Below are 24,661 nucleotides of genomic sequence, written 5' to 3' on the forward strand. Positions count from 1 at the left end.
CCTTCTTTCGAGCAACAAATACCCTGCTAAATGACTGTGGAGTGAAATCAAATAAAAAAGACAGCTCTATTGTGGCTTTTCAAGCAGATGAAATTAAATACTGTCAGTTTATTAGACCATAGCACTCAAAGAATTGGTGCCATCTAAACCTAGCGGCCACTACCACCTGCCTGCTTAAAAGCCCCGGAGTTAGTCAAAAAGCAGAACCAGGCTTTGTTTTAATGAAAAACATCACACAGCTGCTTTCACTGCACAGGGTTTGGCACAACGCTGCCTCCCAGCTGGAAAGGTTTGTCTAAAGGCACACACAGGCAGGTAAGCTTTTCTTTTGAATACATCAATAGTTAAAATTTATAAATGTCCACAGGCAAAGTGTTTTGCTTTCTGAGCAATAAATACTTCATTAGCAAGAAAATAAAACCAATCAACCCTAAAACCTGGTTAGTCCAGATCTGGCTTACCTAACGCTGGGTGTGCAGGAAGGAAATGGGGAGGCAGGATCCAGGTGCCACCGGCAGTGCCACCGGCCTCGTGTCACGGCCTGGGTGTGAATAGATGGCACAAGTCAACAGCACAGGGAGAGCAGGACGGGGGAGTCAGGACTTCCACCTTTTGAAATGGAGATCAACTTGCTGCTGTGATGGCGGTAAGACATTCTTTGACCTGTTTTGCTTTGACAAGCTCTGTTTTGGTCCCTGTGATCTCTGCATTAAAACCGGTACCTGTTGTCTTCCATCCTCCGAGGTCCCATCAAAGAACTGTCGAATCAAGAGGTTAACCTCCTGGTGGAAAGAAACTGCTTCTGGCCCACGTCTCCCATGTCTTTCTGGCCCCAAAGTCTCCTGGGAAGGGAGGGAGGGAGCTTCAGGACCACAAAGTAGTGCTGCACTGAAGAGAAGAGGGAAAGGCAGTCTGACCTCTGTGCCCAAGCATGGGGTAAGAGCACATAGCTCCTTAATGGAGAGATAGGAGAGCCAAAAATTGGGAAGGAAAGCTGTAGAAATTCAGCCTAGATGCGGGATTGCATGTGTGTCCTCCCTTTCAACCCTATGAAAAGAATTAACCTCCTGGACGTTGTGTTACTGAGCATCTTATGATGGATGGGAATCTATCTAAAAATCATTCAGCACCCCTCTGACAAGGGATTTGGAGCATGATTCACAATAATTGGCCTAAGCTCTTTGACCTCTACAATGCAGGAGCTGAGACTGGACTGTGAATGGCTCATTTGGGCTGAAAACAATCTGGTCTTAAAAAAAGAAAATAGAAGATGGCCATTTGGGCTGAGGCTAGCTGAAAAGAGAAAACAGTTCAGTGAAAGGTCATTTTCATCCACATCTCTTATCCGTAATTCTGGCCAGCTCAGATCTTGAGATCCCATCCCCACCTGAAGTAGGAGAATACATCAGTGCTTCTCCAGCAGAGCCAAAAATCAATGAGTGCCCAGGTTCCCTGTGCTACCTTTCTCTGTTCAGGAGGAAAACCGGAATACCTCTCCGCAACAGATACACAGATGAGAAGGAAAGAGACAGAATGAGCTTTGAAATAAAAAATTTCACTGGATATCCCTGAGCTTCTAAGTTAGTGAGCTGAGACAAGAGCATTTTCCGCTGGGCTTTGCTGGGTAACTTCTCCTAGTTTGGCAGGAATGCAGCCAATAGCAAATTCCTTGTAGCAGGCTGTAGACAGGGCAGAGGAAAACCCGCTGGATTCTGCAGAGATCCTCAGATCTCTGAGGATCTCTGCAGAGTTGGGGAAAACACCTTCTTACTAGGGGAAAAGCTCCTTCTGTGCTAATCTCCAGGAGCAACATCAGTTGGGCACCAGCAGCCCCTGCACCAGCAAGATGTAACAAGGGGCGTGCAAGGGTAGCCCGGCAGGCTGGCTGCGAGGAAGGTCACCCTGCCCCTGCCCAGGCTGCCATCCTCTCTCTGCCCCCAGCTACAAGCCTGCACTTGTGCAAGGTAAGGACCAGAAGATGAAATGAAGAACCAAATCTATGAGATTGGCTGTGCCAGGTCAAGAGGTGGTGGAGGCTGATGCAGGTGCACGCGAGGTTTGAATCAATCTCAGGGACAACAGCGAGTAGAAAATTTGTGCAAATCCCAGGAAAACAAAACAAAGCCAAACCAAAACAACAATAAAAAAAACAACAGGCAAATGAGGCAACAGAAGAGATGCACTTCGATGCAGCAACATTTAATAAAAGCTTGAGCAAAGGGTGTAGGGGTGAACTGAGAAAACAGATTTACATACGACCTAAAGGATGCCAGCAGCACTAGCATGAAGAAGTCAAACTATGAGAGGCAGGTATCAAAGCTGTCCATGACCTTCTTTGCTACTGCCCTGAACTCACCGTCTCAGCAAGGCTATGGCTTCAAAAGGAGCAGTGAAAAATCAGCAGTCTGGTGAACCAGGACAACCCGGGTTCTTTCAGAGGACCCCAAAGACAGCCAGGATTAGGACTGCATCTCAAGAGAAGACACGCAATGCAGTAGGCTGCAAATCAGGTGCTTCATACTGGATTTGCACAGCATTCTGATGCAAAGTGTTTAAAAACCAGTGGGAGTCAAGAAATGCGATGCAGCAGGCAGCATTAACTGTTTTAAAGGAAAGATTTCCGGCATCCCGTTTAGACTCGCTTCCAGCTTATCCCTGAAGCTCCGCTAAACCTTACTAAGATTTAAGTCCCATAAGTGTGATTCTCCCCTCAGTGTTTAGCTAAGTAGCAATGTTTCAGAAAAAGTAAATACCAAGTCGTGGGAGTTGGATTATTCATTCATGTGGCAGAAGCCATTATATATGAATATATACAGATGTTCCCACTTCATGCCTGATCTAAACATATGTAGATTTCAGACCCTGACACACAAACCATCCATTATGCAATGGCCCATGTACACGCCTGGGCTGCTTTTATTTTCAGCTGTGTCAGGAGGCTTCACAGGAGCTGTGTGAGAGATGGAAGAAGCTTATAGTTAAAAGACTAAAGGAAGTTTAAGGAAGAGCCTTGCTTAAAATGAAAGGAGGGAAGGAGAAAGTGAGAAATCAAAGAGCCAGGGACTATCAGATTTAGCAGGACAACAAGATGAAATAAGGAAGTTTCAAAGCTCGAAGATATTTGATGTTGGAAATGGTGTGGTCTGACCCCATCAACCCAGCTGTTAAAAATTTACCTGAAACGCCCATTAAATCTTGCTTCCAGCAAGCCCTGCTCCTGCTTTTGCCCTTCTTCTTGCTCCCCCTGGCCTGCCCTGGCTGACATCCGATCCTCCAAACAGGCGGGTGTCCAGAGACGAGCACAGCACCACCGCGACGAAAGCAAGCATCTGCTTAGTATGAAAAACGGACAAGACCCCGCTCCAGCAGAGTTATTAATGCACTCCAGCTGTTTTATGTAGCTGCCTTCATCCAAACGGTTTTCTGCTTTCTAGTTGCTTCACATTGTATGGGTAACACAAAGCAGGGGGAGAACAGAGATTCAGCTATTGCCAGCACAGAAATTCCCGAAAGGCATGGAAAATCCTGGTGGAAATCAGAACACATTGCTGCAAGCCAGGCTCTGCCATCCTCTGAAAGGCTCACAAGAGATACTCACTCTCGTGAGCACCTTTCTGAGCAAACAGGGACAGCCTCAGGATTTTCACGCTGAAATCCTGCTCTTTGCAGAATTCGAGCTGCACAGTCCCGTGCGTTAATTTTCCCTTTGTTTTTTTTTTTTTTTTTTTTTTTGATGTTTAAAATCCAAAATTGCCCCAGCCAAAGGGGCTGGAGGAGCACAGGTCTGAGAAGATGTCGGTAAGACGTATCTGAAAAGGCACAGCTGGGAGTTGTGCAGCTTACGGAGGGTAGGAAGTGGCAAGGAGATCAGGGAAAACGTAGGTGTAACTAAAAACCGCAGAGTATCGAGGAGAGAGGAGACTCATGTCAGGAGCACAGCCCATTAAGTGTAATGCTTCACATTATGCTTCCCAAATATGCACTTAATTTTGATTCAACAAGCCACTTGTGCTAATAAAAATTAAAACCAGCAGGTTCTGTCGAGTGTGTAATAGATGTGTGGAAGAGCAGTGTGCTCAGGTATTCCTAAAATTAACTACAAGTACAAACCCCAACTACTTTCCAAACCCCAGGGAAGCCTGGGGACGCTGCATAAATCACCACCCATCACTGGATGCCGGCACAGCCCCTCACCACGGGGTCAGGCATCTCCCCTTCCCTCTGTGCCGACCTCCAGGTGGGGCCTGGATGTCTCCAGGAGCAGATAATGCCAAGTGCTTACCTCCTGCCACCGCCTGCCGGAACCAAAGGCAGCTGCCCAGCAGTGCAGTATCCACGCCGTGCACGAGGATCGGTGCCAGCGGGTCTGTACTGGTGTAAAACGGGTGCGAGAGGGCTGAGCGGGTGTGCAGAGAGACAAAAGATGGGCTCCGTGAACATTAGGCACAGCAGATCCATTTAATGATTAAACACACACAATTGTTTGCTTATAAAATGCAGTGGCACATAAATCTGCTAGGAGCTAATTGCCTATTATAGCTCATGGCACTGCTCGAGCTGGCTGCTGAATGATAGAGGGACTTTCAGACGGCAGAGAAAGCCACAGCCTGCAAAGTGCTTGGTTCTCCGGCCTCTGCAGGGCAAGCACTTGTCCCCCCACTAAGCCAGGGTGAACAGGAGTCTGGGGTATTGAAGCACAAGGAGTAAGGGGGCTGCTCTGATTTACAGACAAGCTTCTCTCCCTCATCTTGTGTCTCTTTGCCAGTCTCACCAGCAGCTACCCAGACCTGGAGCTGGCCTGGAGCCGGGTGACATTCACCTCTGCCCAGTGGCAGCCCCAAGGAGTGGGGAAACACAAAAGAAAAGAGCCACGTGTGGCACAGTGAGGGCAGGCAAGGAAGCAACAGACCATGGGGTGAAACCCCTGGATTGGAGCAAAACCAGATGTGCCTTCTGGCTCAGAGCCCTTCTACCTTACCTTGATTTTAACTCCTCAGGTGCAAAGTCTACAGGTGACCTTGCTCCAGATCTATACATACCAGAGCAACTTCCCAATTATTTCCCTGGATTTCAGGCGTATCCCTGTGGCTCTGCCCCAGGACCACCACCTTGTCCATTCCTACCCCCATACACATGCTTCATCCCCATGCTTGGCCTCGATGCATGGTGCAAGAGTCAGCAGAGGATGGACCTGCAGGAAATCTGCCCTGAGCCCCCCTGCCCCCTGGGCTGCAGGGCCGAGGTACGGCTGCAGCATGAGCAGCACAGCGTGGTGTTTCATGGCAGGAAGGAACACGACCTGTTTACACAGCAGGTTATACAGGAAATGCATTATATTATTAAAAAAATAACCTAGCAAAACATGTACATTCTTCTTATGCCAAGAGTTTAATCCCACCCAAACAGCATTGCATTCCACGAAGAAATGATCCCCTATAAATCACCGGGGCAGGAGCTGGCCACGTCCCTCAGATTTCGGGCTGAACCACCCCCTGCGGGTGTTACCCCGAACAGATCAGGCATCGCAGGGACAGCGGGAACGGAGAAGATCCCCACTGAGACCCAGCAGCGGGGCAGATTTATTGCTGGGACAGCTCCACCGAGGCTGGCAGCATCCCAGAGGGGACCGGGCAGAGGATTGACTCACACCTTCATCATTTGCACGGTCAGGCACACGGCTGCCCAAAGATAGAGGAGCAGGTCCGGGACCTAGCTCAGTTATTGGGCTGGGAAGAGCAGCTGACGGGAGCTGTGCCATCGCACCTCGCCATGGCGAGAGGTCCTGCAGGGCAGGGGACGGTGCCTGATGGAGCTGCCAGCTTGCAGGGCATCGGGAGGGCACGGAGGAGGGAGCAGGACCTGGGAGGGAAGAGTAATTTGAGAAATTGAGCAAGTTGAGTCGCTCGGGAGCTGGGAACGCCACAGCACGTGACCCCCAAAACAGCAGCAGATGCAGGATCAGGGACCCACCTCCCTCCTTTGGAAGGAGGAGTGTGCAACGAGGCAGGCTGATGCGCCAAATCCCATTTGCATCCACACGCCAGGGCAGCAAGGAGCCAGATCTCACTCTTAATGGCACCAGTTGCTGTCTCCCAGCACAGAAGCATTCCGATTCTTTTTGCCCACCACCTCTGCTCTCCCCAGCATCGCCAGCTCTTAGCTTATAGCTTCGTTAGGCTACACCAAGAGAGCGATCATTACATACTGAGATTGGAAGCTGGAGAGCAGCTGGGAAGAAAACCACAACTCCTTCCACCTTTCTGACGTGATTTCCTGAACTTGCACACTAAGAAGCAGATCAGTCAAAGTATGACTAAGTGGGCTCATCTCTTCATACCCGGCTATGCTGAACAACTTACAAGGCCATTTTGGGACTGCTATGCGGAGCATTTTAACAGTGATTTAATAAAAAGAAAATGTGATATTCCATCCTTTCATGGCTTCCAGGTGTTGGGACCAATTTACTTCACAGTAATTTTCATTTCTGGGCCTTTTTTCCCTCCTTCCCACAAAAACCTGCAGCTGCCAAACTATGCTGGCAACTCCAGCAGCTAGGAAACGAATTTCCCTGTGAAGCAAATTCTTCCAGGATGAATTGAATGAAGGCAGAGCTCATAATTGCACATTACTGAAAACATTTCTGATAAAAAACTGGGGAGATATTTTTATCCCCATCTCCAGTTGAAAATTGCTGGGAAAAGATGCTTTTGAAAAGCCATCATCTCCAAGCATGTAATTATCAGATCCTTGAACAAAAACACATGGCCAAAGGAAAAAAAAAAAAAAAACTTTCATTGAAATAAAAAATTGGAGACGGCGATTGTTGGGAATGGAAGGAGAGAAAATCATGTAACATCCTGTGTGCTGCTGCGTGTCTCTGAAGTTACCAGACTGATTTGAAAATCCACAGATTAATAAATTTGACAGCTGAGAACATCAAGCTCGGTTAGTAATTTCTCTTGTTACGAACAGAATAATAATACTATTAAAAACCCCTCAGAAGCAGGCTGGCAGTCAGACTGTCACAGCAGCAGAATTTCCCGACTCCCACGTAAGCACGCTTGTCTCGAAGCAGCACCCTGCCACCACGAGCAGACAGCCGCACAATGACCCGGGGCTCCTGTCCCAGCGAGGCTTAAGACCATGCACACCCTGATGGGATTACTCCCATGCTCAAAATCATGCGGTATCCGAACTGACAGCTGAAAAGAGCCTTAAATGTTCTTATGCCTGCTGACATTCAATCGTCAATTGATGAACATCGCTAAATATTTATTTGTGCTCTACTTTCAGGTTCTGCAGCAGTACCTCTTTCTGGTTGTTATTACTTCTTTGTTCCTTTTGTTTGCGGGTCGGTCCCTTACCACGGCTCGCTCGAAGCCGGAGCGCACCTCTTCCAGCCGCAACAAGACTTCCTTCAGCGGGCTGGCAGGGAGGTAAGCGTGGACTCCAAGTCAGGGCTGGAGAGAAAACCTCAAGAGCAGTTGCTCAGCTGACACTAAGGGCTGACATTTTTATTAGATCTGTCTGGCTTTTGCATTAAAAGCATCCTTCTGCCTCCAGGTGTGTGCTAATGAGCTGTGCATGAGCACCATCTCTGAAGAGTGAAACCTCTGTGACCTCCATACACAGAAGGGAGGGAACTGAAAGGAAACAACAGATAACTCATTTCTACAGGCCAGGAGAAGTTTTAGGACATCGCTTTGTCGACTGTCTTCCACAAAAAGCAATTTGGTGGAATGGCCCATCTCTAGAAAAGAGCAAGAACCCATTTTCTCTGCATAGATCAGTTCATTTGTATTTAACATAGTTGAAAAAAAACTTGAGAGAGCTGGCCAGCAAAGTCCTAAAGCCATCAGCAGGTATTCTTAAGCCCCTGTGGAGGATGGGTAAGATATCACAAGACTGCAGAAGAGCAAAATGCAATGCTGAACTCAGAACAAAACAAAACAGAAGTAGTATCAGCACAGGGGCAAGAGAATGACAAATCCATCCCTCAGTTCCTGGCATTGCCCATCTACGTGTGAGCTGCCACAAGGGAACGGGGAGGACTAACTGCAAACCTGGAGCTACCACAGATAAGTCAACAAGAAGCCCACGCAACTTCTTTCGGTGGCAGAGCAACGTTTCTGGGTAGACAGAAAAGGCAAGTTGTTGTATCTCAAGTTCAGAAACGCTTCTGACACCATTTCATGTGCTATTTTTATAGGCACATTTGGGAAGCAGGATACAGATGATTATGAAGTGTATGCAAAACTGATTGGGGAACCACACACTGAGAAAATTCATCAGTTGTGCACAATCAGAAGGGAAGGATGTATTAAGTGAAGGTCTGTGGGGGCGCACCCCCACTCTGGTAAGGCTCCAGGTATTCATACAACGACCTGGATGACTGCCAAGAGATTGCTCCTAGTAAGTTTACTGACAGGCACCAGCTACGAGGGACTGGAGGTAGGCTGGAAAACGAATTTTGAAACCAGAATGATTCATACATATTTGAGAAAACAAACACAAAATTCAGCAGAGGTGCACGCAACTTACCGGCCCTGGGCAGGAATAACCAAAGGAACAAAGGATGGGGGTAACCATCTAAGTGACACTTTTGCGGGTGGACTCCAGATACCATGGATCACAAACAAAACAGAATTCCACAGCACCATGCCATATGCAAGAAAAGCAAGGACCCAGGTGGTACACAGGGATGGGTATAGCCTACAAGATCTGTAAAATCCTCTTTTCATTACACCCAGCACTGATAAAAAGCCTCAGCTTGATTGCAGTACCCAGACTTTTATACGTGGTCCAGCTGGAGTTCCTTCAGACTGAAGCAGGGCAGTGTGGTCAGACACGTAGAAGACCACAGCCTCTGAGAGCTGGGGAGGAAGGAGTTGTCTACCCTAAGGAGAAGAGAGGACGGAGCTTTGAGGAGAGTGATGCACAGAGGGAAGGAGAAATCTGTCACCTGTGTTAGGATAAGAAGCAGCGGCACCGAAACTGCAGATAAGGCAGAAAAGAAAATTGCAGAAATGCAGAAAGCCTTCCCTTAGTATTTAAGTCTAGTGAAAGAATTTGAGCTGTCAGATTGTTTCCAGCATGGATGCGCTCACACACAAGGTGGAAGGATGATAACATAGGTATGGCTACTTAATAGTTCAGTGCAGAGGAAGGGCCTGGACAAACTCAGAGACTTTTCAAACCTTCTGTACAGTTTTGGCTCAAGGAAATTAAGATCACTGCGATTCGGCTCCAGACCCCAGGATGCCTGTCTTGGTACGTGCACACCAGCTTCCTTTTCTTGTAATCTTTCATTTTGCTGCCACTGAGGCAAAGCTGGCAGGTGATGTAAGCAGCTTGATGAGCAGGAGTTTTATTAAATAGCACTGTTGTGATAAATTCTTTAATAAGAAAGATAAAATCTTTCCTCCTAGAAGGTTTATAGATAAAGATTACCTCCTGTCTTATTCTAGTGCCTCACATTAGTTCTCTGTCCCTTTCAGATATTGTTTCTCTGTTTCTCCCCCTGCCTATTTGGGAAGTTGGAAAATCTAGGGCTAATGCAGAGAGAGCACAGCACTGAACAGGGGAGCTGATTCCCTGAAAATCAGCAGGCAGAAGAAGGCAAAGACCTATTAACAAGTCATTTTCCTGGCCATTCCCACCCTGTAAATAAAGGATGAAGCTTGCTGCTCAGGAAGAAGGCATGGGAAATTCTCACTGCTCTCCTTCCATCTCAATTACACTAAAAGCACGGCTTCTAACAGAAGGGAAAAAAATACACTGAAGGGAAAAGCACAGAACATACTGATCTGCTGTCTTTCTTTTGCCTCCTATACAAATTGGGTTTTAAATTAAAAATAAAAATAAAAAAAAAAGTGGGGGGGGGAGGAGGGGGTTCTGAAATTGCCTGTGCTGCAGTCAGTTAATCATTTAACGTGGGCTGGTTTGTGCTGGGATCCTCAGCTGGTCACCTGCAGCAGCAGCAGGAAAAGATTCGGTGAGCTCTGTCACTCTGCCCACTCCTGCAGTGATCCTGCAGCAAGGACTCATTGAACATGAAGTTTACTAGAGCAAAACAGAGAGCATCCTCCCGGACCTCAGAAAGGCCATAAAGCACTTTGGGGAAGTGATTGCAAGAAGGATTTGATTGTCGTGTCTCTGTTGGAAATACACTACTGCAGAGCCACACACAAGCTTACTCTAACCAGAAAAGTCACCCCACCTTTCCACGACCCCTTGCATTTTCTGACCCTTCCCCTCCGAGAGACAGACAAAAGATCTGTGTTATGAAAATGTCCCACCAGAGAATGTTTGAGAATGGCTGATGGAGAGCTAAGAAATCATGAGAACCCCAATAATAGTGGGCCTAAGTCTGGAAGCACTCCTGAACAGTTGGATGTCTCTGTCAAAAAATCCACCTGGTTTCTGATCTTGCCCATCACACTTAAAATGCTAACCTAAGTGATATGAAACCAGTTCACTTTATTGCTTCCATCTCAGATGATTTCCAGATGAGGAGAGGAGAATCATGGAAAAGCCAGGAAAAAAACACAACAACCTTGAGAACCCAGCTGAGTGACCAAGAGAGCCCATTAAGCCTCAGCAAAACCAACTCCAGTGCATCCTGATCAGTCCCCCTCAAAGCTTTTCTCTGGGCACTGAAATTGACTAAGAAAAGGAGGAAGGGCAGACACCAGACAAGGCGGTCACCCTTCCCTCTATCCCTCTTTGCTCTGTGGCCGGAGCAAAGGATGGCCTCATCTGCAGGATGCTGAGGAAACCAGCATCTGGCTGCTGAAGGCATGGGCTTGGTCCTCAGGAGTGCCACCAGCTCAAGCTGTAAGGCTCTGAAGAAGGCTTCCTCACCTGACTGCACCACGCCCTTGTTGGTGGCAGAACTACACACAACGTCGAGCCAAGGTCCTACAAAAAAGGTTTGGGGCTGACAGCATGAATATTTCTCCCTCCATCACCCACCACCCAGACAACATCACAATTTCCAGCAACACAGAGACCACTGGGACTTGCATCAATGAAGCACCAGATGCCTCTGGTGACAAGGAACTGGACAAAGGATTCCACTCCACGGCTGGAGGCGTCCAGGAGATTCCTCCAGTGCAGTCGGTGCCAGCCACCTCAGCTTGGGGCCCATTTTATGGCTCAGCCCCAAGAGTAATAGGAGCTCCTGCTAAGCTGTTTTTTTGATCCTTACACGAAACGGCTGCATTCCTGCCCTGTTAAATCACGTGCCTGGACTTCTGCTGCCTACCAGGGCTCATCGCCAGGGCTCAGGCAGCTTTGAAACAAGCCCCGGCCCCCAGACAACTCATTGCCATGCTGCTTCGGTGAGTGGACACTGCGTCTAGTCAACACCCATGGAATTAGGCAACACAGCCAGGCTAAGCTGCTTTGCACCTGGTTGACTTCTCAGATTTAGGGAAAAAAAAATCTAAAGTTAGGTTCGTGCTTCAGGGCATCTAGCATTTGTACACCAAGGAGAGTACAAAGTCAGCTTTACACTGCTTTAGGCAATGTAAAATGATTATAAAATGCCACTGTACGTCCAGCTCCAGTATCTTTGCTTGCAGAAGGGAAACGCTTGCATCAGAGCAGAAGAGCATGCTCCATGCAGTACATTTAGCTGCAACAAGCCGAGCTACAGCATGCAACAAAGTACCGGAACACTGCACCCAGCTGGAAATACCCAAGCCCGTCCATCTGGAGAGCCTGGGGGCAGGCTGTGGCGGCCGTGCCCTCTGCAGAGGTGCCTTTCTACACTCACATACCCACTCTTGTGCAGAGATAAAAGAGATTTCTGACACTCCACTGTAGCACGATAACCCACTCCAGGTTTCTAAGGGGTTAGCATCTTGTTGAAAAGGCAGATTTCTGGTGTAAGCTGAAATATCTGTTAGCATAGCAGTGGATGACACCGGAGGTAGGGGTGCCGGCAGTGATCCAGCTGTGTTAGCAGAGCCCCTCAGCCCTCTCCTCCCCAGGAGCCCTCTGTTCACCACTGCTGGATGCCCAGCCCACTCACATGCTGATCTCAGAAAACCAGAGAGCTACCTTTAGCTTTTGGTAAAGAGAAAATGAAGCCAGCTGCACGGGCTCTGCAGCGTTGCCCTAAGCGCAGACCTGGGGGCTGCCAGCTCCCAGCCCCGGGGGGGGGCAGCCTGGAGGGGGCCCTCAGGACAAATCCTTTCCAGAGAAGCAGGGACACGTTTTCAAAATCCAAGCAATTTACTCCCAGCTTGTACGCAAAGGTTTGGATTCGTAACGTGCACACACACCCCGCAGAAAGTAGCGCATGGAATTGTTAGCGATATTTAAGGTGGTTAAAGGAAATCAGAGCAAACAAACGTAAACTGTTGGAAGAGGAGGAAAACCAAATAATATATATGTATATATATGGGTTCACTCACCAAAGTCTGACTGCAAGTCCTTTTTCAGCCCACAGAGCATGCCTGCTGTCGCCTAGGAAATCATCCAGCGCCCCGCAGCTGCCGCTCCCCGCCGCCCCCCGGCCCGGGAACGAAAGGAAGAAAAAGAAAGAAACCGTCCTGGCTCCAGTTTGCAGGCACCCAAAGCCGCTGCGATCCTTTAGAAAGACACGTCTGTAGTGGGGATCCCCGGTGCTAGCGATAGGAAAATGAAGGCGCTGGAGCTGGAAATCCCGGCTCGGAGCGACCGGCCGGCGAGGCTCCGGTTGGAGAGGAGGCGACTGAGAGGGACGGGGGGTGGCAGGAGGGCGGCAGGAGGGCGACCCCTCACGGCTCCCCAGGACCCTTCAAGGCTCCTCAAGGCTCCCCACGACCCCTCACGGCCGCTCACGGCCCCTCACGGCCGGCGACCCCTCACGGTCCCTCACGGCCGGGGCGGGGACAGCCCCCGGGGGAGCTGCCGGCCCGCCTCTGCCCTTCATGGGCATTTCAGGCAGCGGAAGAAGAAGAGCACAAGGGGGAGATCAGACGAAATGCAGGCAGCCGGTGTTGGGGGGAGCAACGCAGGGAGCCCCCGGGCTGCGGCAGCGGGGCTGAGCGCAAGGAGAGGCTGCGGCTGCCGCGCTGCCTGACACACTTTCCCCCACCCCCTCTCGGCAAGTGCTGGCAGAGCCTCCAGCACCTCTCAAGGCAATGTCAGGCTGCTGTCAGTGCCTGAGCTGCCTCCCCAAGCTGCAGCCCTGTGGCCTGCCTACAGCCGTTTAACTCTCTTAGGAGCCGCCACCGGACAAAGGCTCCCAAGGCCGCTGCTGGGGCTGGGGTGCGGGTGGCGGTGTGGTGGGACACGGTGGGACACGGGCCTGGTGCACTGCGTGCGATGCTTCACGCTTCACCCCAAGTAGTTCTTCTCCACCCAGTCCTGCGCTGAGGTAGAGGTAAGGTGCTGGACCAGACAAATTGCTGCAATCAGCCAGCACTCGCTGCTTTTGCTGCTGAAATGAAAAGTGAAGCGGGCTGACCTGCGCTGACCTGCAGGCCCTGTTCAGGCATGCTGTGAGATACAACGCCCTGTGTGCCGACCAGCCCACACCTCGCATCCAAAAGGCAACTTTAACAGTAGTTACTGGATCCCCTTGGGAACAAGCATCATCTGCAGTGCCAGGATGATATCCACAGTGAAAAGAGAGCAAAGCTCGGGGTTTGTGAAGAGCCCATGCAAAGCACAGCATGGGCTGAGGCACGGTGGCACAAAAGCTAACTGTGGTTTCGTAGGAGGGTCCGGTTGTGTTTGGGACTGCTATGATGTTTGGTTAAAGGTGGCGAAGAGCTTACAAGTTTTGAGGGAAGCTCACAGACAGGCAGCAAGGTGAAGTTTTGTTCCCTTAGGAAACAAAATCCGTATAACTCAACAGGACCTGAACACACCTGGATGTGCCAGCAGAAAGTTTTGCAGACCTGGGAACCCTAACTAGCTCTGGGTGGCCCACATGGAGGAGGGGACCTGGGTGCCAGCCTAATACCAGAGCTGTTGCTTGGATTGAAATGCAGCAACATCTTTATTTTGGACCAAACTCAGCTGTTTCATGCACAGACAACTTATACAAAAGCAATAAAATTACTAAGTAAGAAAAACCTACTTACAAAAGAGATATTTTGGTCCATAATTTGTTTTTAAGAAGTTGTTCAGTCTGACAATAGACTTAATTAGTAATTGAGCTGAAATTTGTAATTAGAAATCTTTTCACACAGCTATTAATGCTTTTGCTGCAAAGAAATCTCATCTTAAAGGAAAAAAAAAAAGAATCTCCAGTTGCACCACAAATACAAGAAGCTGCTGCTAATTTGGGAACAGCACATTGCTTGGGATGCCATGAAATGGATGTCTCCAATAGGATGTTTTAAAGAAAAGCTAAAAACAATCATTTATGTTCATGCCACCAAAAAGACCTTCCCAGAATATCTGCTGCATTGAGAAAGGGCACGAGAGGACAGGGCTACTACACAGTTGGAGCTGCTTGGTTTTGTGGGTGAGAACCGGACAGAGCTGCCCCACTCCTCTACTGCCAGGGGAGGATGAAGAGGCATTTTGGCACTTCAGACCCAGAACTGCTTGTGGCATTTGCTGAGCTGGCTGGCGAGAGCACAGCCTGTCAGAGGCCTGGAGAGGAGAGGATAAAGATGTTTACTCTATGGTTTCTGGCCAAAACCCATCAACATGATGCTTGCTTCATGTTTCAGGTGGCAGTATATTAAAACCAGTTGAAGCGAATAGCTTGAGTCTCTCATGGGAAGGAAAAGGGCACACCGTGCACACTGACAAAATTAGGCAGCCAGAAAAGACACATTATGACATCAAAATATATAAGTGTCATAAAAGAGCGAGGCATCAACCTAAATCATAGCTTGACAAACTTGAGTAACCATAAGTAGAGCTTTGACTTTTCACAAACAGCCTGTACATTCTCCTCTACCTCTGGTGTGCCCTGAACTAGCAGCTACCTAACAATGCTCTTGCAATAGCATCTACTGAACAAGACTCACATAAAAATTATGGCTATTTACCCACACACTGTGCCCACTGGTAATAGTGGATTTGGGGGGGTAGAGGGGTGTTAAAAAACAATAATTAAAAACACACACACATACAGAACTTTCTACAGGGGGAAAAACAAACTCAGTTCTGTTTTCTTGGCATCTACTGCTCTCCTATAAGCTGCCCAGGAGTAAAGAGGACACAGGGAATGCTTTTTCAGGCTCCTCCCCAGTACAAAAAGTGGAGCTGGAGCAAAGAATGGGCTGAGGACAGTTCATGGCTGGAACAGCTTCCAAGGGGTCCCTACTGGAAACGTCCATCTGCACAGGCTCTTGAGGGGAGCCTGCAACTAAAAAAGCAACATCAGCCAATAAGCCATCAGCCTAGAGAAGAGGGCAATTATTCTTAGTAACGGGCTGACCTTTGAGCAAAATGCATTTGCTTTAGGGAAGGAATAGCTACCTTTCCACGTTACACACACGTACCAGCACTTGGTTTATCGTTTCTTGTACCTGACACAATACTGCATTGCTCTTGGACTTAATATCCTTCCCCAGAGCAAACTTTCAAATCCTCCCAGAGCCTCAGTGGGAGTGAAGCTGCAAATCTCACATGGTCTAAATTGGTTGGGATGACATTTGCAAAACACACTTTTATGCAAACAAGTCAGAGAGGACAGCAGAGGAAAGATCACAGGCTATTCAGAATATTAATTATTTAGTCTGCTGCTCGATGGATATTCCTGCGACTTAAACCATTACTTATTTAATCACTTCCAAAAGCAGCTTTGTCAGAAGTCACAGGACTGTGGAACACTACAGCAGGATCCCAAAATGGATCATTTAGCACTGAACATGCCCTGAGCCCGGGAGAACACGGAGAGGATCTTACATCACTCCACATTAGGAAGTCTCAGGAGACTCTGAAGACAGCTGAATGAACGTAATGAACACTCAGCCACAGAAAAACAAGGAGGAAAAACACCCAACCACGCGCACTTACAGCACACAGAGAAATGCCCAAGTTCTAACCACATATAAAAATCACATTAATAGCAACAGAAATTGCTTTGGGTTAGGGAAGGTTCAGAAAAGACTGACGCAGAGGCTTTCTATTTCTTTTAAATTCAGATCTTAAATTGAGATTTTGCATTGCCAGCTCCTTCTCCCCAGCTACTTGTTCCATTTAGGAATACACCCCTGCACATCAGGGGGCTGCCTGGGGCTGCACACCCCCCTGCCTGCTCATCTCCCCCTCAAGGCTTGTTTCTGGAACAGCAGACCCAGTGCTCCCAGATGGCTTTCCAGGAGAGCTGGTTTCTACTGGGAACTTCAACCCGGCTCTGCACAAAACCAGGAGGTCTGGGAAGCCTACACCCCCCCCCCCCCCCCAACTGGATTGGGGTTACAGCTGATGTGAAAGAGGAGGAGGAGGAACAAGAGGAAGGCCCATTACTCTCTTGGTGGAAGAGGTTTCACAGATGATTACCCAACTATCCACTGGCCCCACACTTGCTCCATTTCATTCTCTCCAGTTTTCCTTAGCTGTACTTATTCAGAAACCCTAGACAACTGCATGCCAGCCTGAGGCTTGAAGCAGGGCTTTGGTCCAAGCAGATGCCCTGTTTTTAGCACACAGACCCAAAATACAACACACTTATTTACACATTTTTATGGGAAGGGGAGAATGGAGTTTTAAAAAAAATCTTTAAAGAAATCTCCTATTTAAACTATTTAACGATGGAGCCAGAGGAAGAACTCTTTGATTATTCTTTTCTCTAAGTGCAAATTCCACCAGCCAGTCCTAAACATTAACTTATTATAGGTAATGAACACAGCAAGATAAATTTACCCATCCGATAGGCAATTAGAGCTCTCGCTGCATGTACACACAGAGCACCAGGACGGAGAACATTGCCTAAGGTACTTCCAAGGCCCTCATCCATCCCATCCACCTCTAGAGTGCACTAAAACAGTCACTGCACATTTTTCTGCTTAACCATTTCAGGAGACATCTACATCTGTCATTGCCTGGCTGCACTGAGGGGAATTGGGGGGAGATGCTGGTGGTGAGTGCAGGACACCTCCCGGAGCTCTGTAACGGGAAGAAGGAATTGCTGCAGTGACCTTTCCATGTGACACTGTCAATTTGGTGCTCCCCAATTATGCATTTTCCCTGTGCAACAGCATCTTTAACTGGACTGAAATGCTTGTTAAAGCAGAACACTTCTAGGTCAGGAAGTCCCAAAACCTGTGGTTATCGGATGTTCCAGTTTTAATAACTGAGACTCTGGGCCTCTTCCCAATGACCAATGTCCCTAGGCAACCTCAGCAGATCTCCCTCCCTCCTAATAGAGCAGGGGAATATTTCCTTCCATACCCCATGTAGATGCAAGCCCAAGCACTTGAATTTCTACTTGCTAAAATTACAAAGTGTTTTCTTAGGGGAAAACATCCCAGTCCTCAGTGTGTCTGTGCCTAGGAAAACACTGATCCAAATTATCTGTTCTTCTCCATTCGACCCCCAAAATAAAGTACAACCTGCAATGGCTCAGCCCTTCCCTTTGCAAGTATCCACAAGACAACCGACTTACCTGGAAGATTTTTAGCCTAAAAGGAAGAAAAGGTCTTGAGTTAATGGGAGTCAAGAGCCCTTGCCAGAACCACACCCCACCAAGGCACGGCCTCACACCACCCAAAGCATTTTCCAGCCTTGTGGGTTTAACCTTAACGGCTAACCTGCCTCCTCTGGGCAATTCCTCCTTACCTCCTCCCTTAGCTAATACTTCAGCTGAAGTTGTACAAGCAGGTCCAAAACCCAGTAACAGAAGGTCAGGCTTGTAATGCTCAGTCTGGGTGGGGAGCAGGCAGCGCTCTGAGCTCCGGGGAGCAGCCACATTTATGGGTCCTTCACTTAAAGCCTTACTTCTTGCTAGGCAAAAGCGCTGCCCTTCTTCTTTCCCCCACTTCTTTCTCCTTTAGCACTGTATATATGCCATGCAATCTTTTTCTTACGTCACCGAGCATTAGAGGAAATCCCACCATTTACCCCAGCCTGTGGATTTCTGGATTTGGGTAGGAACACTTCGGGGTTGGAGACTCCAGCGCTGCTAAGAGAAACAGCGGAAGACAAATAGGCTGCAGCAAAATGCAAGATCCCCTATTCCTCAGCCAGCCCTAATGATGCCAAAGAGCTCGTTCAGGGACCTTGTTAGCAGAGGTCATCCCAACAAAAGTGAATCTCAGCTTTCTGACATTTTTTAAGCTAAATGGCAATCAGCTGGAGAACACACAGCAGTAAGCCATGCAGCAGGAGGGTAACGATCCATCGGCAGCCACCAGCAAGGTGGGATTTTATGACCTGACGGGGCTGTGGGTTCTCTGAAAGCAGCACCGCTCTGGAAGCTGCACGCACTGCATCTGGAAGTGGGTCTACTGCTTTCACCCAGCCAGAGCATCTCTTTCCACCTCTGTGGCTGTCCTGGACAGAACAAGCACTTTTGCTGGGAAAAACACACACGTCCCTATAGGAATGGTCCTAATTAGCTTTACTTTTCCTCTTCCAAATCTTTCATAGCAATGTAGCTAGCAGATATAAAACAGCTTTGGGACACAAGTCAAATCCTCTTGAGCACACACTGAACCGGCTCAGCAGAGAATTGGGCATGGATGGAGGAACCACACAAAAAGAGAGACCTAAAGCAGAGACCTAAAGCACTGCCATGTTGCGGAAGGAAACCGAAATGCTCAGCAGCTCCCACCTGCTGGGCTAGTAGTGATCAATGCTCCAGCATGATAGCGACTTGTTTACAGCTACAAATCCAGACGGAAAATAAGTGACCAAGTTCTCCAGTGATGGGACTGGTTCTCAATTTTAAGGCCATTAAACCACTCCAATTTACAGTGAGCGCGTGGCAGCTGCACTTGGCATCTCAGTATTAGCACCAGTGCTCACCTGGCAGGGCCTGTTCACGACTGCTCCTCTTAGGTAGAAATGCTGTTCTTTTTCATATTTGGGTAATATTGCCAAAAATGAGAATAGCAGCAGGCCTGTATTAGCAGCAGCCAGCATCCACCCTCCTTCCCCAGCCCAGGGAGGCAGTTTAGATTTAAAACGCTCCATCACACAGACAATAATCGTCAGAAGGAGAGGGGAAACATATCCCACTATGGACTTCTGTTCTCCCCTCTTCTCACTCCTCCCAGCAACAGGACAGCAAGTCTTCTGTCCTTCCAGTAGCAGTAATATGGGCCCTGGCACATCTCATCCCAAAGAAGAGAGATGCAGCACTATAGCTTACTGTGGCCTGAAGGACAGGTCTTAACATTTAGTCACATCCAGCTCCACTCCTCTCTGTGGGAAGGAAAACTTCTGCATCCTCCCTTAAGAGATTTATCTTGGCATCCGTATTTTCAGACAACGCTGCCAACGCAGATGGAAAAATAAGCAAGTGGGTCACCAGTCTTCGCAGTTGTCACCCGGCTTCTTTTCAATGAGTAGCAGTGTAACAATGCTTTAACAGTAAATGAAATGCCGTGTTAACACTAATTTGCATAGCACAGAGCCACAGTATTTTGCTTCCCCTATTCTCCTTCCAAACTTTCCTGACCTGCATGTGAATCAAGATGAAATTTAATTGCTGGGGCATTCAGCAGAATCACTGAATTCCTGCTTAACGAGGCTTCATTTGTACTCTGTAGCATCAGATACCTTCTCTCCAAGGTGCTGTGTTAACTAGTTCAGATGTAAAATATTTTTCAAGGCACATTTTCATATTCATTGTGACAGTCAAAGAAACAGCAGGAAAAGCATCAACTGCAAAAAGACGATGTCAGTATCAGTAGCAAGATAAGGCTAGCAAGATCCCAAGAGCACCAAGCCATATTCCTTACACGCACACACACAAAAACAACTAACGGCTTTTATATCTGCTGCTATGCACCACCTTACAGTATCTACGCTGAGCAACTCTTCTAGAAAAGACAAGGCAAAGCTAGGTGGGACGTGGCCAAGGTCTGCCTGGGAGCCAGCCAACAACCAGGAACAATACCAATCATTTTGGTGACTCACAAAAAGCGCAGCCCACATCGCACCCAGAAGGCAGAGCCTCCGGGTGGCTCTGCATTCAGACAGCTCATTGAGCTTACCTCATTCAGAAGTCCTTGGCCATGGTCAGAGGGCTCATTTCCTCGTCAGGTGCCTCAGCCTACGTAGCTGAACAGTTGCCTGAAAAAACAGCCTTTCTTCTCTTTTTTTTTTTTTTTTGCTTCTGTGTAGCACAGCCACCAGCAGCAGCGCAGGCAGGGCTGCCTTGCAGTTGTGCATAGGGACCAAAGCCTCGAGCCCCCCGAATTGCAGCTGACCACATTTGCTTGCAGTAGGACGGGAGCAGAACTGTGCACACAGTGCAGACGGGGTACCCGCTGTACTGCAGGCACCGCAGCCGCCCGCGCTGGATGTGGCCCCAAGCTGGCCCCACGTGGGGTGTGCAGCACAGCCCGGGCTGAGCCATGCTTAGTGCTGTGCTCGTGCGTTAGCTGCAGGAAACATGGGGAGAACAACGACTGTAAGCAGAGATGACCCAAAAGGCCCTGCAGTGATGTGCAACATCCTGACACGGGGTGAAAGCAGGCCAGGCTCCCTTGGTGCCGCAGGAAGGCTCCCGGCTCCAGCCAGGTGGCACAGCAGCGATGCTGCTTGCAGCAAACGCCTTTGGACAGAGTCGATGAGCAGCATGTTTTGGGGTGAGGCACATTCATCTGCTGGTTTGGCTCCAGCACCAGCTTGCGAAGTTTTACCTCCCAAGCTGGGACAAAGCAGAGCCACACACAGCTGCAGGTAACCCCCAAGGGCTGTGACCAGTTATATATAATGAGGTATTTTGGCTCTGGAGCACGTGGAGCTCCCTGAGGGACTGCAAATTGTTTATTATCACAGGCTTGCGAGATGCAATCGGCCTCCCTTCTCCCATCCAGACTCCACGGGAACAGTTACAGCACGCTGGTAGCGATAGTAAAGGTTTATCCTTTCTCTTACGAGTTACAGGAACCTATAGGAGTACTGCTTACAGCTCACCACCAGCATAGGTCCAGGCAACAGCAGTGGATTCGCGCTGGTTGCAACAGGCAGGTCCACAAAGTCAGCCTGCCATTTGCATCATACGGGGAAAGAGTGGGAACAGGGTACGGCGCAAGTCAGCCCTAATTATCCCAGGGTAGCTAATTATAAAGGATGTAAATTGACAGAAATAAAACCACATGGTCAATAATAGTTTTTTTTTAAAGCTGGAAATTTTAGCCCATTATCTTTCCAGCTGAAAAGCTTTAATTGAAAATGGCTAATCTTCCAGTGGGTTCAGGAAGGGTTTACAAGCTAATTGCTCTCTTTTCTTTAGGATTAATAACACTGTGTTCTGCGAATAGGGGTGGAGGGCAGCAGATGTGCAGCCTTTACTCCCTTTAATCCAAATGCCCCCACTGCCACAGATGCTCCCAACGCTGTGCAGTGGCATAATGGAATCGCTTTCTCGCACATAAAGTGGTTGTTGTGAAATGAAATTACAGCCATCTATTAGGAAGGGAACAATAAATTTCCTCCACCACACATCCCCATCGCGAAAGACAGAGCATTAGCCTATAAAATCCCCGATGGAAGTAAATCTTGTGGGAGAGAGAGCGGCTAACAGATGAATTTACCATTCTCCTTTTGTAACTGGTGGCTGGTGTCATTTGGACGTGGGCAGAAAAGATGTTATAGGGCAGAAATTGGCACGTGCTTCCACAAACTTCTGGGTGGCCGGGACCTGGCTGCCGCTCCCTAGGCATAGAGATTTACATCAGCTGGGGGGGAGAACAACTGCCTTCACTGAAGCTGAGGGAGAGAAATTACTTTTGTTTTGTTGACCACAATGGCAGCTACAACCTACTGCTCCCACGGGCTGCAAGCAAAGTTGCTTGGTGATCTGAGCTCCCTGGGGCAGGTGGGATTTGAGTTACGTGAGAAAAGGGGATTGGGCGATCTCTGGAAGAGATGCACAGGAGGAAGGAGAGAGGGGAGGACCCCTAACAGCGAAGGCAGAGTGACCCCTAATTCTCAGAAAGAGTAGGGAAGGAAAAACGGATTCAAAGACATCTGAAAATGAATAAAATCAGGTTGTGGCTATTCAGCTCCTGTTGTTACAAGGCAAGGAGAACTGAGCCCTCCCTCGTGTGAAACCTGCACCCACCCTGCACAGAAAATGAGGCCCGCAATGCCTCCCTGGAAGATCCTAACTCCCTGTCCAAAAGGAATAACACCCTGCCAGCAAAGCGTTTTTCCCTTTCCCGCTACCAGATGGCAGGGAAGCCGCACCACACCTCCCAGCAGCGTGCCAGCCCGCCCTACCCCGACTGCGCCTCCGAAAAGCAACCGAGCACCTGGGGCCAAAAGCAACGGGGAAAAGGATGAAGCGCCTGGTGTTTGGATTGGAAGGAAAGCAGAGCCGATGCCTTTTAACACAAAAGTTCAGCGGCACTGTCCAGAACCAGAGCGGCACCTTAAAGGAAAGGCGCTAAAGGAGGGACCCATCCCCACCGGGACGAGCTGTCTCACAAATGGGAGAGCATCACCTGGGCTTCCTCGGGATGGCCAGGAAAGACATCTCTCCCTAGAGAACGATTCACCTCAACTCCCTTGAATAAAGCTCCTAAGTTCAGCAATCTGTAAATTAGAGAGGAGATTCGTCTCTTGAGAGAACAGCAAATAAGGCTCATTAATTGCTTCCCCTGTTCCTCCTCCTCCTCCTCAAACCTAGAATTTCCTGCTGACTCACCGTCAAAGGGAACACACCAAAACCCAGCAAGAAAGCCCTACAAACACCACCACACAACAGCGTATCAGTCAAACCCACGGCAGCAGAAGACACGAGAGTTGGTGGGACAGATACCAGACACAGAAACATCAAAAGCTCAACAGTTTGAAAAATGCAATGTACGTAAAGTTCCGCCTTTTCAAACCCCTGCCTGGAACAGTCACTAGCTGCTGTCCTAAATCAAGTCTTTTATTAGCTGGAGAAATTGAATATGTAGTATTCAACCAAAGACGAACTGTTGCCAGTCAAAGCACGATACTGCATTCAGCAGCGATCTCTACCTGTCATGCAGAGTATTTCTCAACGGCAGGAGGAAACCTCTCCGACAAGCAGACGGCACACACGCAGATGATGGGTGCGTGACAGTATCAAAATCTAGATGGATGCTGCTATAGCAAAGGCCTGGATTAGGAGGAGGTACTTGCAAAACTCCATTAACCCAGTGACCCAGTTTAAGCCAACGATGCCTCCTCGCTTGTACCTTTCGATGACACACAGAAGAGGCAGCAAGCGCGCACTCGGCTACTTCGACAGCTGTTTGCATGCTGAAACACAGCAGTCACCTGTGGCAGCACGGCATAAAAGTTAGCTGGTTATTCATTACTGCCATAAGCAACGTTTAGAGGGGAGCTGCTCCCTCGATATGTTACTTCCCTGTGCTTTCCTGGAATTGGTTCTGCTGCTCGAGGGATTTGCTGAAGAAGTTCATGCTCCAGAGCTGCACCTCCTGCTCCAGCGGCGCGGTTCTGCGCCACGGCCACCGGCAACGACGCCGAGAGCCCCTGCTGCAGCCCTAATTACTCTGCGGAGACAAACACCAGAACCCAGGCCAGGATCAACACTCCACGAATTGCTGCCAAGAGGCTACGTTTTGAAGCTGTACGCTTGGCAAAAAGAAGGTTTGACTTTTTTTTTTTTTTCTTTGAAAAAAAAAAGAGGCACAGAGAGAAAATTATTTTCCAAGAGCTTTCGGAAGAGCTCTGAAGACCTGGCTTTGCTATCTCCCACCTTATAGTAGCTGACATCCCTGACACACAGTAATAACAAGACCTGCTGCAGAACAGGATCTAGCATTACAAGTTTAAAAGGGCTCCCTTGAAAGTTTTCTGTAACTGAAATATTCTCTCCAATTACTTACAGAATGGTAATTTAAGAATATTTATTCTCTAAAATATATTGCACTGTAAAGCCCTTTCACACAGCTATTAATTCGTTGCTAAGAAGCAGTGCAGGGCTTAATAGGACGTGGAGGTTTGAGTGAAAATTATGGGCTTGCTCTCTCCGTAGCTGTGAATTGATGTGTGTACATTGAAGGGCAAGGGGAAACAACAAGAAAATAGGCTCGAGCAAAATGATCAGACAGAGCAGTAAGGCTTACAGGTGCTCTGAACCAACAAGAAGCCCCTGAGGTTGGTGAAGGGGACATTAACGCCTCCTTGCAAGATTTCAGGTGCACCCCAGCAGTAACCACACACCCCTGGCAAGCATCACGTGGGAGGCAGACGGCAGCCCGGGCATAACTGGATAACAATTACCTGCATTTTCTGTGATTTTCAGGGGTAATTAAGAACTGGATTCCTTTAGAAACAGCATTTGTCTGAAGCCCACAGGCTTGTTTTTTTAGGCAGCAGTTGTGCCACTGCAAGGGATATTTGTGACCTGAATCGCAACCACTTGAATACGCTGCTAAATACACAAAGCGTAACGTAGCCTCCGTTATCCCTGGAACACCTCGTTCCGCATGTGAAGTTCTTGGGCCAGGGGAAAGGGGGCTGGAGGAGGAGGAGGAGGGTGCAAGTGCTCTTCACAAGCTGGTCTTGCCTCTGTTGCCCCAGCCCT

General features: G+C 48.6%; 1 protein-coding gene across 13 annotated transcripts in view; it reads right to left on the reverse strand.

The window, feature by feature from the left end:
* Positions 1-24,661, reverse strand: part of GRIP2 (glutamate receptor interacting protein 2) — a 248,943-nt gene that overhangs the window by 65,492 nt on the left and 158,790 nt on the right. The window contains exon 1 of one of the 13 annotated variants that reach the window (XM_035337753.1): positions 18,734-18,756. The exons of 10 other annotated variants lie outside the window; for them this stretch is intronic. Coding sequence is in view for 2 of the 3 variants with exons in the window: in XM_035337751.1 (XP_035193642.1) it covers positions 12,423-12,462 (40 nt within the window). In the remaining variant the exon portion in view is untranslated. Of the gene's footprint in view, positions 1-12,422; positions 13,143-18,733; positions 18,757-24,661 lie in introns of those variants that run through there. 2 more of the 13 variants (XM_035337751.1, XM_035337750.1) reach the window with 2 other exon arrangements.

This window comes from Oxyura jamaicensis, chromosome 12 (assembly GCF_011077185.1).
Source record: "Oxyura jamaicensis isolate SHBP4307 breed ruddy duck chromosome 12, BPBGC_Ojam_1.0, whole genome shotgun sequence".
In the NCBI taxonomy this organism is placed as follows: domain Eukaryota; kingdom Metazoa; phylum Chordata; class Aves; order Anseriformes; family Anatidae; genus Oxyura; species Oxyura jamaicensis.